The sequence below is a fragment of the Athalia rosae genome, chromosome 6 (genome assembly GCF_917208135.1).
Source record: "Athalia rosae chromosome 6, iyAthRosa1.1, whole genome shotgun sequence".
NCBI classification, from domain to species: Eukaryota; Metazoa; Arthropoda; class Insecta; order Hymenoptera; family Athaliidae; genus Athalia; species Athalia rosae.
This window is the reverse complement of record NC_064031.1, coordinates 9,668,043-9,683,025: the sequence shown is the minus strand read 5'-3', so window position 1 is coordinate 9,683,025 and position 14,983 is coordinate 9,668,043. Positions and strand designations below refer to the sequence as shown.

Here is a 14,983-nt window from a genome sequence, read left to right as displayed (position 1 = left end):
GGAATCGCGCGAGAGGGGGGAAAAGGGCGACCGGTGGACCGCGGCCGTCCCACGTTATTTCCGACGCGAAATCGCCGATTTTTCGAAGAAAAATCGGACGACGACTCCTACGAGCGAGTTTGCCGCGATCGAGCCGGAGCGTCGTCGAGACAAAGTGACCCCTGCTCGCGATCGCACGCCTCCTCGCCTAGGTCAGTTATTATACCGGCGGATTATCGGCGGGTCTCCCATGGCGATATAAACATTCGGGGTTGCGCATTTGTGTTTCGCTTGTCTCGTTCCGGTTGAAAATATCTAACGGCGAACCGCCCACGTTGACGTGGCCGATCGCCGTCGCGCGGTGGATCCATTCCAACATGTTTCCGGTTATTCTTAGTTGCCGTGGAGTACGGCCGAACGGACGCCACGTGAATTCGAAGGTGAATGCGTGTGCGAGCTGCGAAACTCGAAAAATTCAGTATCGACGGTGCGAGTATATGCGAGTATATGCGAGTATATGCGATTACCCTCCGCGGCTCGTCGAAGGATAAAGTTCGTTTCGAGGGCGATTATTTGCCTGTTTTCAAACACACCCGTTGGGTTGGGTGGGACGCCGAGATTTTCCCTCAACGACAACAACAACAACAACGACTCGACGGACTCTCAGCTACACCTCCAACAAATGACACGACAGTTGACAAACATTTCAATTTCCGATCGACGCCGCGAATTAAGTTCACCACTTGCGCACGTGATGTGCCGCAAGTCGATCATTTTTCATCCTGTATTTACCTTGTAATCGAAAACTCCGAGCTCTAACGTCGCTGCTTACTGACTCGCTCTCAACGTTTGATTAATCGACGGAATTACATTCATTTCGTTCGCCGTTTGAACCGACGACTCGAGCGACAGCCCCAAGGATCGTTCGAGTGTACCGGATTTGTTTGTTCGCTGGTCAAACGAGCATACCTCGTGGTTCGATCGATCGGACTTTACTCTGGAATGATTTTACCGAGCCCTCCAAATTCACCCGTCAGTCCGACGGATGTACTCGCATCGGTTCGATTCCCGAAGTCATAAGTAGAGATCGCTGACGATAAGGCCATGTACTCTTCGATAACGAGAACGCTGTTCGTCGTCGGTATTTTCGGTCTATCCGCGGCTACCAAATCCGCTTTCAATAGCAGCGGGGACTCGATAGTCGAAAATTATCTCACCGAGTTCATGAACGATCTGAACGAGTTCGCGTTCGACAAGATCGATCTGCGGTGCGCCGTTGTCATCGGAAACAGGGGAAGCTACTTGCAGGTAACGAGAACAATCTTCGAACACACACCTCATCTCATAGCCGACGAACCATCCGGCATACCGAAATGGACGTGCTTCGGACCTAGCAGCGTCTCCTTCATATTCGTCGACGGTATGACCTTCGCCGGTATAGAAACTATACTCGCCAAGTACCCCAAGTCATTCGGTAGCTCCGTTCTCCTGCTGCTGTCCGCCGCTCCCCGAATCACCGATCTATGGATACTGAACTATTTGCAGAACCTGGACAGACAGGGATTCAAGAATGTCGCGATCGGGCAGCTCGACGGAAAAGCGATGAAATTCTACAGACTCGAGCTTGGCAAGAAGTGCCGCAGAGAAGTGATATTGAAAAACAGGTGGACGTCGGGCAGAGGGTTCTCCTCGAGCAAGCCCATTATCGGGCGAAACAAGGGGAAATTGAACGAAATGGGGTGTCCGCTAGTCGTCAGTACTATGCATTTGCCACCTTCGATGAGGTTGTCGCGCGATCCGAGTACGGGGAGGCACAGTATAAGCGGGGGCAGCGAAGGCAACCTGATCCTAACCCTCGCCGATTATTTCAATTTCGTACCGGTCGTCAGGGTTCCGTCTGTACGCTCGAAGTGGTCGTTGGGGCGGAACGGAACGGCCTTCGGTGTACTGGGAGCCGTTTCGAGGGAGGCGGCCAACATCGGGATCGGACAGATACTGGAGACACCCGAAAGACGCGACATCGTCGACTTCACCGCGTCCTATCAGACCGAATGCATGGTATGGACCGTACCGCTGAAATTTCGGCTTCCCGACTTTTCCACGATGATCGACGAATTCCAACTGGAGACCTGGTTCATACTGTTTCTCATATTCTTAGTGTGCTCCGCTCTGGTGCACCTCACCGCACGGCTGAACGTGGACGGTGAGTGAAAATTTACCGTCCTCCGACGTCCGTCGATATTTTCGAAATCGCCAACTCGCGTCCGTTCGAAAGACGACGCGAGTTGGCGATTTCGCGACTTTTCATCGTTCTCTCTCGCAGCCTGCACAGCGTCGCTCGCGCGACTCACGTTGCTTGTTTTTCTGCCGTTCAGGGGACCGGCGCTCGCTGACGTCGAACGTATTCGACGTGATAGCGATGACGATGAGTCTGCCGATATCTCGCCACCAATCGGGCCTGACCGGAAGGTTGCTTTTCATCTGCTATCTCCAATACGTTCGGGTGATCTCGACGGCGTATTCGAGTTCCCTCGCTTCGATATTGACGACGATGAACCCCCAGCCCGAGATACTCACCGAGGAGGACATAGTCGCCGCTGGACTCGTCACCGGGGGGACCGAGAACAGCCGTCAACTTCTCGTCGACCAGATCGACCCGAATTCTTGGAGGGCCTATTTGCTCAACGAGTATCGTCAGCTGAACTCTACGAAGGAAGCTCTGGCGAGGATCACCGACAAGCAGGACTTAGCGTACCTGAGGCATAAGTCGGCCATAGATTATTACGCGACCAAGCTCATTCTGCAGGGAAAGAAACCCGAGTTTTATACGTTGAACGAATGCGTGGTGGAGTTCGGGTCGACGATCGTGGCCCATAAAGGTTCGCCTTACATCAAGCCGTTCAATTACGTCATAACGCAGCTCCACGAGTCCGGCATATACGAGCACTGGAAGTACCCGTACGCCCCGCGAAAATTGTTCTCGCGTCAACCGGCGCTCGATCACGATTGGGGGTGGGAACGATTGAGCGTCGTGTTTCATTTTTATCTGACTTGCCTGGTTCCCGCTGTGTTGTCGTTCTTTGTCGAGCAGGGCGCCTCCAAGATTCGAAAAAATCGACAATCGGTTGGATAACTCTACCGATATCCTACGCGTTTCTCTCTGTCCACCCGCGTGTCTGACCCTAACTCGTAGATACAATGACCGTTAAGCCGAAGATCGATTGGATTGGTCGTTGAGAAATGGACTGAAATTACTCAACGCCACCGCGTAATTGGCATTAAAAAGTCGACCGGCGTGCCGACGCGTAGATATTTCGCTGAAAGTTTCGATAAACGGGTAATCGGTCGAGCCTAACAGTTGCACGTTTTGCACTGTAGTTGGTGGTATTTTGTTTGTCTTCCGTTTTTTTTGTTTTTTTTTTTTGTTTTTTTATTCATTTTTCAATCCTTAAATAACAATCGCTCTCTTGCGACATTATAGTTTTGGGTACACCTTTGAAACGGATGATGACTAATTACGATTATATCCGCACTACGATTCGTGAGTTGGGATAATAAATAAAACACAAATGTATAACATCGATATACGGCACTCATGCAAATAATAAATAACACGATTGTTACTGTAATCCTTAAAACTCCTTTACACGGATGCGAATCGAATGGATATCGTTTCGAGACTCCTTTGGGCGTTTTCCGCGTCGTCCTGCGATTACAGTCTACTCGAGGCAACGACCTCGTCGAATTCAGCCTCGTGTTCCGAAGTGGTCAGCATGTAACGGGGCAGGGTGAGCCCCAGGACTTTGTCGTACGTGGGTTTAGTTTCCTCGGCGAAATTGTAGGGCTCCGACTCCGCGGCTTCCACGCTCTCTCGTTCCCCGACGTCCTCCTGCGACTCCGCGTCCTCCGGGGCGCTCCGTTCCACGTTTTCGGTCCCCGCGGGCACGGGTTCCGCGTACGAATGCTTCGGCGACGTCTTGCGCGTCTTCCGTTTCCGTTTCCTACCCCCATCGGCCTCGGGATTCCTCTGGAATTCCTTGACCTCTCGATAAGCTAAGCGATCCTTGGCGGGTTTCCGGGCCGCCACGAAGATGCACTCTTCCTTCTGCATCCCCTCTTTGTCGGTGCACTGGAAACAAGTGAGTTTGTCGCGCAGTATCTTCTTGCATTTCGATCTGTCCTCCTTCTCGAACTCGCTCAGTACCTTGTCGATGGCCTCTTTTTTTTTCGCCGTGCTGTAAAAGTCCCCGACGCCCAACGGCCCGCCGCCTTCGACCGAACGGGGTTGCTCGAAACTTGCGGAATCGCTCGCCACGTAGGGCTGGCTGTCCGACGCCAGTCCGTATTCCCTCGATGTTGAACCGTAGTCCGATCCCTTATCATCGGCTTCCGGCGAGCCGAAGGACTTGGCGGTGCTGAAAGCGAATAGTTTGTCGTTGGGCCGATAGGCGTACGAGCACTGCTCGTAGTTGCCGCCGGTCTTCGGGTCCTTGCAGACCATGCAGGTCATGGTGTCCTTTTCGACCTTCTTGCAGTCCGCCTCCTTGTCGATTTTATCGGATATTCGCTCGGATTCCGACTTCTCGTCCTCGCCGGTGCCGCCGATTTTGTAGGGCGAGTAGTCGTAACTCTCCCGGTTCTCCGACGGCTCGTCGCGGTAGCTCGCCTCCGAATTTTTACCGGCTTCTCCCGAACCCTCGTCGGAGGAATCGCGGTAGCTGGCCGGCTCCCGATAACCGGGGTAGTCGTCATTTTTTTTCGCAGCTTCTTCGCCGTAAGCGGACGTTTCGTAATTCGGTTTTGTCTCGGTTGCGGATGAATATTTACCGCTCGATTCTCCGTCATTTTTATCCGGATAACCGAATGATTTCTGTTTGCTGAATTGGTAGATCTTGTCGTTCGGCTGGTAGGCGTACGAACACTGTTCGTAATTTCCGCCAGTTTTCGGGTTCGCGCACACCGTGCACACCATTGTGTCCTTGACGATTTTCTTGCAGGTACCGTCCTTCGCGCTCTCGGAACCGGATTCGAGTTTAGCCGCTCCCTCCGATTCTCCGAAACCCCCTTCCTCGTACTTGGGGCTTCGCTCTTTGATAGCCGACGTCTGTTCCTCGAAGTATTTGTCCACTTCCGGATGGTGCGACTCCTCAGCTCCGTGGTCCTCGACCCCCGCCGATCCCGGGTATTCTCTCTTGGCCGTGTTGCCCCGCTCCCCGGTCTCCGATTCACCTCCTTTTTCTCCCGCGGGATTCCCGGAGGTCCTCGACCGGCTGTAACTGTAGGCCTTCTCGTTCGGCTGATTCGTGTACGAGCACTGTTCGTACTTTCCATTGGTCTTCGGGTCTTTGCAGACCATGCACACCATGGAATCCTTGACGATCTTTTCGCAGTTCTCCGTTTGTTCCTTGTGCTTTTTCACAATCTCGTCGGACGCTGCCGGTGCGAAGTATTCGTCCCCGAATCTGAATCCCGGTCCCGTTTCCGTCGATCTTCCGTCGTCCTCCAGAGAAGCGTCCCCCTTCGGCGTAGCTCCCGACTCGACCCCGCCGTTCGATCTTCGGTATCTACGCACCGAGGATGACGTCTCGTACCCTTTCGCCTCCTGGGGATCAGAGGTGTACGAACACTGTTCGTGGGTCAAACCGTTTTTAGGATCTTTGCACTTTATACAGGTCATAGCGTCCCGTCGAAAGCGTTTCCCGGGCACCCGACTTTTCGTCTCCTGACAGTAGGGGACGCCGGACTTTAGGACTATCGACTTGTATTTCGGGCTGTCCGAGTCGGTCAGTGTGTAGAACGGCGATATGGATTTTTTGAAGTTTTTGTCCTCTATCGGATGACGTTTTCCACCGACGGCGGAGCGTCCGTCCTCCGCAGGGTACTCGTACACTTCCGGCGAGCGTTGTTCCGCGACCGATTCGAAAGCGGCTGCCACGGGACTGTAGTAGGGGGCGGCGTACTCATCGAGAAACCAAGGTCTTCCGTAGGGCGCTTGGTCGCCGCCGATCCGCACCACCTTGTAACTCTCCGAGTGATAATCCGCCCTCACCAGAGCGGACAGAAGAGCAACCACCAACGCGGACGCCTGAAACAGAGGAGAAACGACTCGAAAGGATTCTCGCGAGACGTTCGATGCCCGGATGTGTCTTACCTTGTAACTTCCCATCTTGGGGCTGGGCGAGAAGAGGACTCCACGGACGTATTTCTACCTATTTTAAGCTCGTTTGACGATCCACATCACTTATCACCAAATGGTCGGCCTCTCCCGATCGCCACCTTTATATCGACTCGATCGAACGGAGGTGGAGCCGATTATTCCCCACTACGTCGCAGCCGCGAATGTTGCCAGCCTTTTAGCGAGGTAGAATGAAAAATTGCGCCGCAATCGCCTGGCTGCTATTACCTAAACCGTCCGTTTTATGTAACTTGTGGCTCGGTGCGCGCCTCGCCGACACTCGCGTTTACTACCACCCCAGATATTTCGCGTCCCACTCGCTCTCTTGGACTTTATCATCCCCGATTATGATCGACTTGTCGAATTCTATGTAGGTATTCATAAGAGTTCGTTGTTGGGTAGATGATCGGGATTTTATTAATTTACACCATGACACGGCGTGGTGCACATTTACACGGTGTATAGAACGTGCGTAATACAGTGGATTAGGATTGAGGCGGCTAACCGTCACTTCCGCTTGGCGTTGACGTTTCCAAGATCTTGTCTCCCCCGTGTCATATTTACGCCCGGTTGACTGGGTAACGTTTCCAAACGCAACGTTTCTACGAGTTTTGACGTTATGAGGCGCTAGGATTTTTTTTTTGTCCGGACGCATAATGAGCGGCGGTGCGCGTTACCGGATTATACAACGTAATGTAAAAAATATTCCTCGAATATCGGGATACGGAGGAACGAAACATTCCCCAGCACCCTTCCGTATCTCCGTGGATTCGGGCGTACCCCCGATATACCTTCGTAAAATTGCTCGTTTCCCACGTCGGTGTCGTCCGGCGGCAATAACACGACGCTCATTTTTCTCGCGCGTATCATAAGGCAACAGAGGCTATTACGTTGTCGAACGAGATGCAAATGAAATTATCCTCCCACAAACGGTCGTCCGTAGTTAAGATTTCGTCACGACTCTCGTCGTTTCTTTGTAATTTTCACCGACTCCCACCGACCGACCACCGAACGACCGGACCGCCGAGTGTTATATTTTTCGTGCGCTTCGTTCGTCGGTTGTGTTCATTTGTGCGATAAGAAAAAGGGAAACACAATGCAAGGTGAAAGCGTCAAGAGAGCGTTGCCCTCTCGAACCGACAATCGATCGGCGTTCATGCGTCTTAATGAGTCCGTCTGCTCCGGACCCCGCTGAAAGCCGAACGACGATATTCCCGATCGGGCAAAGACCGATATCCCGACGACCCTACGACGAGTCGTCTCGGACGAAGACGTCGCTGCCTCCGCGATTCCTCTTCCGAAAATTCTGTCGATGCTCGCTTTTCACTTACCCGCGCGCGCGCGCGCTCACCGGCGATTTCACGGACGGCTGAAGTTTCCTTCGTCTGTCCGCGGTGGTGTACGTCCTCAAAGTTTATCGAGGGACACGCACGCCCGCAGGTTCCGAGTGAAGAGATCTCTCGATTGAAATTATTGCAGGGCTTCGATCGCCTGCCTCATTTTTTTCTCGCGCGGCAAACGTTCCCGCAGTCGAGCGGCGATCGACGTGAAAGCACCGTGATTTTTTCGTGTACAGCGCGCTCGTTGCGAGCCGTGCCAAATGAGAGCGTTCGAGTGAATTGCTCGAACGAATTTATCGGGCGATTTGAAATTTTTCTATCACCAGCGACAAGGTGTCGCTTCCACCCGCGCGATCCTCGAAATTATCGAGACAATGAAATGCAGAAATCGTTTGCGCAACGATCGAACGCCGTTCACCTGGCAAAATTTCAACGACAAGTACAACCGGTACACGATGTACAATAAGAATACAGAAGTTATCGGATCACCGATCGATAGCGATGGCCTGTAATTTCGGATTTCAGACTTTACATCGTGAACGCCGAAACTTGACAGAGTATCGGAACCTCGATTGGTGGTTCGGTGCATGCGACCGAAAACAATACGATGGGAATGAAAAAAAAAAGGATATCGGGGGTCGGAAATCACCGTTCTAGTCCTTGAATGCAAAATTTCTCGGGTAAACGGAAATGTGCGAGACCCTCGGTTGGATGTTTTGCTTCGGTCTGTCGACGAGAGATACGACCGGCGCGGGTTTCATCTGTAAGGTTTCCGGCATTTTTCTCGTTGTTCTCGTTTGGACGGCAGGCTTCGGATTTTTGCGAGCGGCATTCTTCTTACGGTAATAAATCACCTCCCCAGCCAACGTGATCATGGCGAGCGCCAGCCCGAAGAGAGTCGCTATGAAGACGCCTCCTGCGCAACGATAACGGGGGGGAAAAAAAAAACAAATTGAGTCCTGATCGTTAAAAGCGATCACTGCCTCGCCATAATTGATTCGGTTTACTTTCGGCGACTGACCCAAACTTTCCAGAGTTATCCCCTCGCTGTCGTCCGAGTTCGGACAAGAAGCCCTCAGAGATTGGTTCCAGTACTTGGAGGCAAGGGTTTCGAAGTACCTGTCCTTTTGGAGGTCTAAAATTCTGGGGAAAATCGAAAGCGCGATTATCGCTTCGAAACGGATAAGCCGATCCTTTCTCACCTCTTGCTGATCTCCTCCTGGAGATGGCTTCCCTGTTGAACAGCTATCGCGTAGGGCTGTTCCGCGAACACGTCCCCGACCTCGGTGAGGTTGCAGTTTTTCGTTACCTCGTACTTTATCTCAGCGGAGTCGTGGATGAAGGCAAATTCAGCGTTCTCGCTGTCGACTACCTGCGGCAATGCATGGTGTGCGTAATGGAATCGCGAAAAAAAGAAAACTCCTCAAGTTTTAGTAAAATTATCAGGACGATGTGAAGATTGCGAGAGCATTCGTCACACCGGTCGCACCTTCTGAAATCCGGCGGGAACAGTTGCGACAGGGCCCGCCTGAGTGATGGCCTGCAGTATGTGGCCGTATTGTTCTTTTATCGGATAGTCCCACACTCTGTATTCGACCTGTTCGCTCGTGCTGTTCAGGGTTATCTCCTTCCAAACGCTTGCGATAAGATAAACATTGGATAAAAATGCTAATTGTTTGAGACGTGAATCGATTCGAACCGATCAGTTGGCCGACGAGACTTACGTGTAGAGCTTGTCCTCGGCGTTTTTCATATTGATGAAATATTGATGAACGTGGGAATTCGCGTGAACGGTGTAATTGATACGCGATTGACGGGCCAGTTGCTCCAAAGATTGTACCGGTGACTAGAAAATGAAAGGAATTGAGAAGCATCGATGATTCATACGTACATACACGGGGTATTCATCGTCGAACGAACCACTTCTACTCCACTGTCAATTTTCAAAGTACTTCGTTTTTGGCCCTTGGATTTTCTTCGATTTTGGGGTAAAAAATCAACATTTATTTATTTTTGTTTTTATTCGGGTGTATAGGCTATTTTTTATGTATTTTGATCTCGAGAATTCGAATTTACCTGTCTATAAAATTTGAAAAGTTATCGCCGATTCATCGATCAAGAAAGTGGAAAATTGAGAATATCTCGATGGGAAAAATTTGCAGCTCAATTTACTCAACAGATTCGTGCTCTTGAAGTAGAAAAATGTCCTGCGATCGACTCTAAAAATACTCCATTTTTGGCCCAAAAATCAATTTTTGTTTTTTTCAACTTTTTTCTACGGTTCTCTTATGTATTTCGATCTCAGAAATCCGAATACGCAAGCTAAATTGATCTATCTATAAAAGTGATCCAGTCAACGCCAATTTTTCGATTCAAAATCTTTGAAATTCGCAACATTTACCAATTTTTTACAAAAAGTGGCTCGTTTGACGCGGAATGCTCCACACGTATATTATTCTGAAGAGGTATTACTGCGGTAGGCGGTTAACATTTGAATAAATTTACAATCCTAAAGTACCACAGCCTGCATTGCGCCAGCGTAATGCGAATTGCATTATTGATTGTTCTTCCATCCTGCAGCCGAGGTCGAGGCCTAGAATTAGCCGCTGAATTCGTGCCGTTCAGGATAAAAAAAATGGCATAGAATTTTTACTCTCGCAATGGCGATTTTTTACCTGCATCCTTTCCACCGTTAAAAAGGCTGCCAGGTTCGCGGTAAAGGTAGCCAACATCAAGACCACGAAAAGCCAGTAAGCTGCGACCAAAGTCCTACCCGAAAGAGCCTTCGGAGCTTCACCTCCACCTTGGGGGGTGAACGATGTCAAAGCGAACCAGAAACTCTCTTTCAACGTAAAATCTCTGGAATCGAGCGTCTCGAATCAGTCGACGATAATTCAGAGGAGGGCAATTCTTGGAAATATCGAAAGCTCACCGGCACGGGTAGGGGTAGAGCTTTTTGTTATTTCGTGCGCTGTAAGGTGAGTATTTATCCAGAAGCCAAATCATCACTCCGGTTACCGTCAACGCCCCCACGATACTCAACCACACCTCCAACCTCAGGACAGTCATGAATTTAAACAAAGACGTCTTTCGAACGGGTTTCCTAATCGCTGGAATAACCGTGGAGCATCAATTTTTAATAGCTGCCCATCGCGACGGCGAAGTGAATTTCATGCAAATCAGCTGGATCGATATCGAAATATCGATCGGGTATTACAGGCGAATACTTGCCAATCAGAATCCCGGACTGCTCGTAATACGGAGCCACGAAATCTATTACCTCTTCTCGCTCTGACGTCATAGTCAGAGCCGCCACCGCGATGTCGATTTCCTGCATGGGACAGTAGCGATGATATCCGACCAGATTTTCCCACATTTTCCGATTATCGTTATCGTTGAAATAACGCGAATGATTCTACGATTCCCTCAGTGGGAAAAAAAAATCGTCCGATCTCCTCCATAAGTAAAAATAGCTCACCCCGCGAAGCAAGTCCCCGACCAGTCCGGTCCATTTACCATTGGGCAGCCTTTGTCCGAAATCCCGTGTGGACGGAATGACGAGTTCGTAATCGAAGTCCATCTGTTCGGCGAACTTCGCGATCAAATCGAGGCAGTAACCCTCCCAAATCTCCTCGCCTTCCTCGTCGAGGAGCGGGTGCCCGGTTACCGGATCCCGCTTGACGTACGACCAGGGAATGGCCTGCGAATCGTCGCGATCGGGTCTATGCGAGTCGGTTACGCTATAGTCAGATTTTATTACCTCCGCGGTTCCGATCCTGAAGAATCTTCTCGCCGGACTGATTTCCATCCCTTTCTCCGTGGTGATTTTTCGCTGACGGCTCCATTCGCCAATTTTTCGCGACCTACCCTGAACAATGCTTCTGATGTCAATGGCGGCTTGGTAACTTATCACGTTCCTTTCGGCGATGTAATCGAAGGTGTCGTTGGTGTTCAATTTCTGCGAAACAGAATTAGAGTCGACGGAGTTCGTACGATACGATTGCCACCGATAAGAGACGGAAGTAACGGATATCGGCGTACCGTCAACAAGTTCTTTTTGAAAGCCTGGACGGTCGCGTTGTCCGTGGATACCTCGATCCCCTGATTGCAGTTGATTTTCTTCGGCTCGATTGTGACCCCAGATTTTTGTACCTCGCTCATCACGCTCACCAGTAAACCGATCAAGCGTTTAAAATATCGCGGAAATGTCTGCAATTAAAATTGCGGTTTTCAATAGTTTTTTGCCGTCGACCTTCCGCGTACCTCCGACTCTGTAGTATATGTATGTATTACAATACTGGTGACGCCGTAGTTGTACCGCAGAGGGACGAGACGAGTAATTTCGGACGGTGATTCGAAGGCGCGCGGTAAAAGTCGCGAACGTCTTTGACCATGTCGGAACCGCGGCGCGAGTCAGCCGAAGCCGCGGAAGGTTTCGGTGAACGAGTTACCGTGACTTGCCTGAAAATCATTTGGACAGGTGCACGGTGATTCTCCGATCAGACGACAGCAGACCTCGTTTTTCATTGTGAGGACGTTGACGGAAACGTTCAATTCCAGATCCCCGCTCAGGTATCGAAAGTCCTGATAATTGAAGTCCGTGAAGACCAGGTTCCAGGTGCCATCTCGCTTTACCAAACCACCGTCTATCGCCTGCCGGGCATTCGGTCAACGCGTTGAGAATATCGTTCGGACGATCGCGGATACATCGATCACGGTTTTACGACAATAACAACGAAAATAACGCGTCGTTCTTACCGCCTTGAATATCGTCTCCATGTTCGACGTAGTAGCGTAGATAGTGTAGTAAGAGGGCGAGGGACGCATCGCCCTGACCTTCATCGCTGACGCTTCGGTCAGCTCGTCCAAAACAACAACACGGATAATCGAGTAGCCGATCAGGTAGTAAAGCGTTTGATTCAATTCTGAAAGAAAAATTAGCACTTTCGTTACAATAGTGATAAATATTCACGCAGGCGTCACGATACAGAGGTATTAACGCGTCACAGCGAATACCTATTCCTATTGCTATTCCCCGTTACGGGCATGTCTAACGGTCTGCTCACCACGTTAGCGTTTGATATGGAATTCCGAAAACAAATTCTCTCAGCTCTGAATCGAGAACAGCGGAATTCCGGTGATACATCTAGATAAAGCGTAACGGTGTGCGTTGTAAGCGTACGTATGGACGATGTACTTTGCTCATAGGTACCGAGATAGCCGGTGTATTCGATGAAAAGGATAGCGCGAGTGTAGGTATAACGGAATGCAAGGTAGGATATTTTGTACTTTGCACACGACCGCGAGTTTCCGCGGATTCATCGCTGAACGAACCTCGCCGCCGGCGGTAACGATCGTTCGCGGGAAGTCGCGTTCGTACGCAAGCTGAGCGTTACGATCACCGTGCCTCTTATTTTTCCCGGACTCCGACCCACCTTTTTCCGACTCGAATATCAACGCGGCGTCCGTGGCGTTCTTCACCGTCAGCAAGTCGTCCATCGCCTGAACGAACGGAGTCGAGACCCCGTCACCGCGGACGTAGGCGATCGCCGAATCGGCGGCTATGTCTCTCAGCTTGTGCCATCCGGTCCACGTCATGTCCAGGATCAAACTCACGCCGCGGTAAAGGAGCGCGCAGGCTGCGAAAATCAGCGCGAACGGGCATCGTGGAAAATTGAGCAAACTTTTAGTTTCATTTGAAAATGTACAAGGCGCGATTACCGCTCTCGAAGCTCTCGTCCTCGTACTCCCTGGCGACCTGGACGGTGGAAACCTCTACGCTGATGACGCCCTCGCTGAAGTCCTTCTCCGCGTACGAGACGGCGTCGTTTATCAGACCGTTGACGGAGGCGTCCGCTTCTTCGAGGGCGATCACTGAAGCAAGTAACGCGCACTTAACGATCGTGAGCTAGGGATTCTCGAAAATCCAACCATCCCTTCGTTTCCGTCGCACCGGTCGGATCCAACCGCCGCTTCGAGGGGAGCACGGTTGCCGCCGACGATTACTTACATATCCTCACGGGGGTCTGCGAGTTCGCGACCGCCGTCAGAAGCGCGACGAATGCGGCGAGGGCTTTTCTCTCCATTTGCGTATTATATCCTTGGCGAGGTGAAGTGGAAAATTTTGTCGACAAGTTAGCGCGGAAGTTTGTACACACGTTCTCGAATCGTCGCGGTGAAAACGCGTGATCGCAGTGGAGGTACGTCGTAGCCGCGTCCGCGGTTTGAGACGGACGCGTGCGCGCGCTCTCCCCGGCGATGGAAGGATCCGTGAATAATAGATCGCCCTTCGGTAAATCATATCCTAGCTCTGAGGAATTCGATTGAACGCTAACCGAACGCCTTCGTCGATTCTCCAGTCCAGCCCCGCCTCGTCGTACCTACACATGTCGTAATTCACCTATACCTATACGTAGGCTTAAGAATAACTGCGCGATACAGGTATAATCTCATACGGGCAAGAGAGACTTTGTTCGTATACCCCGTGTACATGTGACACACCGCGTACGACGGACTCGTCTGCATAATCCATGCGATATACGTCGCTGAAAATTGTTTCACTACGTACAATACGTTATTATACATTTTACATGTGTACACAACGTCGGTTTCTGTAGACATTCGAAATTGCACGATACGCCGAAAAGAGGTGATAGGACGGGGTGTAAAAATAGGAAGGTCGCGTCTCTCTTCGTCGGAGACACGACTTGACCCAATTTATCGTACGTACGAAGGTTCGTTTGAATTCTGTAAATTGGCGTCGGGATCGTATGCATGTATGTACGCGCACGATGTGTACCTATCCCTGTGTAATGATACCGCGTGCTACGAAGGCGTTTAAAAGTATTAACTATGCAATCTGCGGTATAGGGATTATTTTATTTTTGCGGCGTTACCTCCCCCCCCCTGGGCATTAGCCTTATCTTGGAAAATGATCATCTAAATTCACCCTGTAAATGGGCGTTCGCAAGCGTAAAGATGAGGTATTAGCGTTATGTGTATATGTATATACGTATATTGGAGATGTCGATCGTAGATATTGTAAACAACCGTTACGGTATAATTCCGCGTATGACCAGGTAATAAACACACACGTTGTACGGACGTTTGCCGTATATAACGATGAAAAATTATACGGGAGGTAAAGGTGTTCCGCGAGTAAGACGAAAATCGTAAGTTTGACGAAAAAAAAAAACTTCGACCCCCGACGGCCCTCTTTAAAACGGATGCGTATAGCTCGAGCGTTACACGCGACTCCGATGAACGATCGCCGAATAGATAGCGCAGGACTTGATGCAATATAAAACAGGAGGGATACTCGATATCGATTGCCAGAAAAAAGGATGGATGTATAATATACAAGTTTCGATTTTTTTTTTTAATAGCGTGTACACCGAGCCCTAGAAATATTTCGTATTACCGGAGGTGTGAGAAAATCGTGAGACTTTTTTTTTCAAGTAGTACAAGATCTATCAGGAAACAAACAAAG

The 14,983-nt window shown here is 50.4% G+C and overlaps 3 protein-coding genes across 3 annotated transcripts; 1 reads left to right on the top strand and 2 right to left on the bottom strand.

Moving 5' to 3' along the window:
• The first annotated feature begins 483 nt into the window (after window positions 1-483).
• Window positions 484-3,608, top strand: LOC105690406 (glutamate receptor ionotropic, delta-2). The gene is made up of 2 exons (XM_012408178.3): window positions 484-2,182; window positions 2,355-3,608. Exons 1-2 carry the CDS (start codon window positions 1,084-1,086, stop codon window positions 3,110-3,112), a joined length of 1,857 nt encoding a protein of 618 aa, XP_012263601.2. The 5' UTR covers window positions 484-1,083; the 3' UTR covers window positions 3,113-3,608.
• LOC105690346 lies at window positions 3,554-7,932 on the bottom strand. Its single transcript, XM_012408072.3, has 2 exons — window positions 6,131-7,932; window positions 3,554-6,064 (listed from the first exon to the last, which is right to left on the bottom strand). The coding sequence occupies exons 1-2, from the start codon at window positions 6,143-6,145 to the stop codon at window positions 3,692-3,694; spliced, it is 2,388 nt and encodes a 795-aa protein (XP_012263495.2). The 5' UTR covers window positions 6,146-7,932; the 3' UTR covers window positions 3,554-3,691.
• LOC105690347 (ionotropic receptor 25a) lies at window positions 6,549-13,969 on the bottom strand. The gene is made up of 16 exons (XM_012408073.3): window positions 13,505-13,969; window positions 13,216-13,368; window positions 12,930-13,133; window positions 12,253-12,419; window positions 11,956-12,147; window positions 11,536-11,703; window positions 11,255-11,452; window positions 10,973-11,194; window positions 10,726-10,825; window positions 10,427-10,604; window positions 10,170-10,353; window positions 9,219-9,340; window positions 8,984-9,131; window positions 8,697-8,866; window positions 8,516-8,637; window positions 6,549-8,410 (listed from the first exon to the last, which is right to left on the bottom strand). The coding sequence occupies exons 1-16, from the start codon at window positions 13,578-13,580 to the stop codon at window positions 8,148-8,150; spliced, it is 2,667 nt and encodes an 888-aa protein (XP_012263496.2). The 5' UTR covers window positions 13,581-13,969; the 3' UTR covers window positions 6,549-8,147.
• Between the last annotated feature and the right edge of the window lie 1,014 nt (window positions 13,970-14,983).

Excerpts from the sequence above, each read along its gene's own strand:
- LOC105690406 (XM_012408178.3), top strand. The coding sequence starts at position 1,084 with ATGTACTCTTCGATAACGAGAACGCTGTTCGTCGTCGGTATTTTCGGT. Across the intron at positions 2,183-2,354 it reads CGCACGGCTGAACGTGGACG|GGGACCGGCGCTCGCTGACG; the intron begins GTGAGTGAAAAT and ends TCTGCCGTTCAG.
- LOC105690347 (XM_012408073.3), bottom strand. The coding sequence starts at position 13,580 with ATGGAGAGAAAAGCCCTCGCCGCATTCGTCGCGCTTCTGACGGCGGTC. Across the intron at positions 9,341-10,169 it reads TAACGGTGGAAAGGATGCAG|TCACCGGTACAATCTTTGGA; the intron begins GTAAAAAATCGC and ends TTCATTTTCTAG. Across the intron at positions 8,867-8,983 it reads TTCCCGCCGGATTTCAGAAG|GTAGTCGACAGCGAGAACGC; the intron begins GTGCGACCGGTG and ends GCATTGCCGCAG.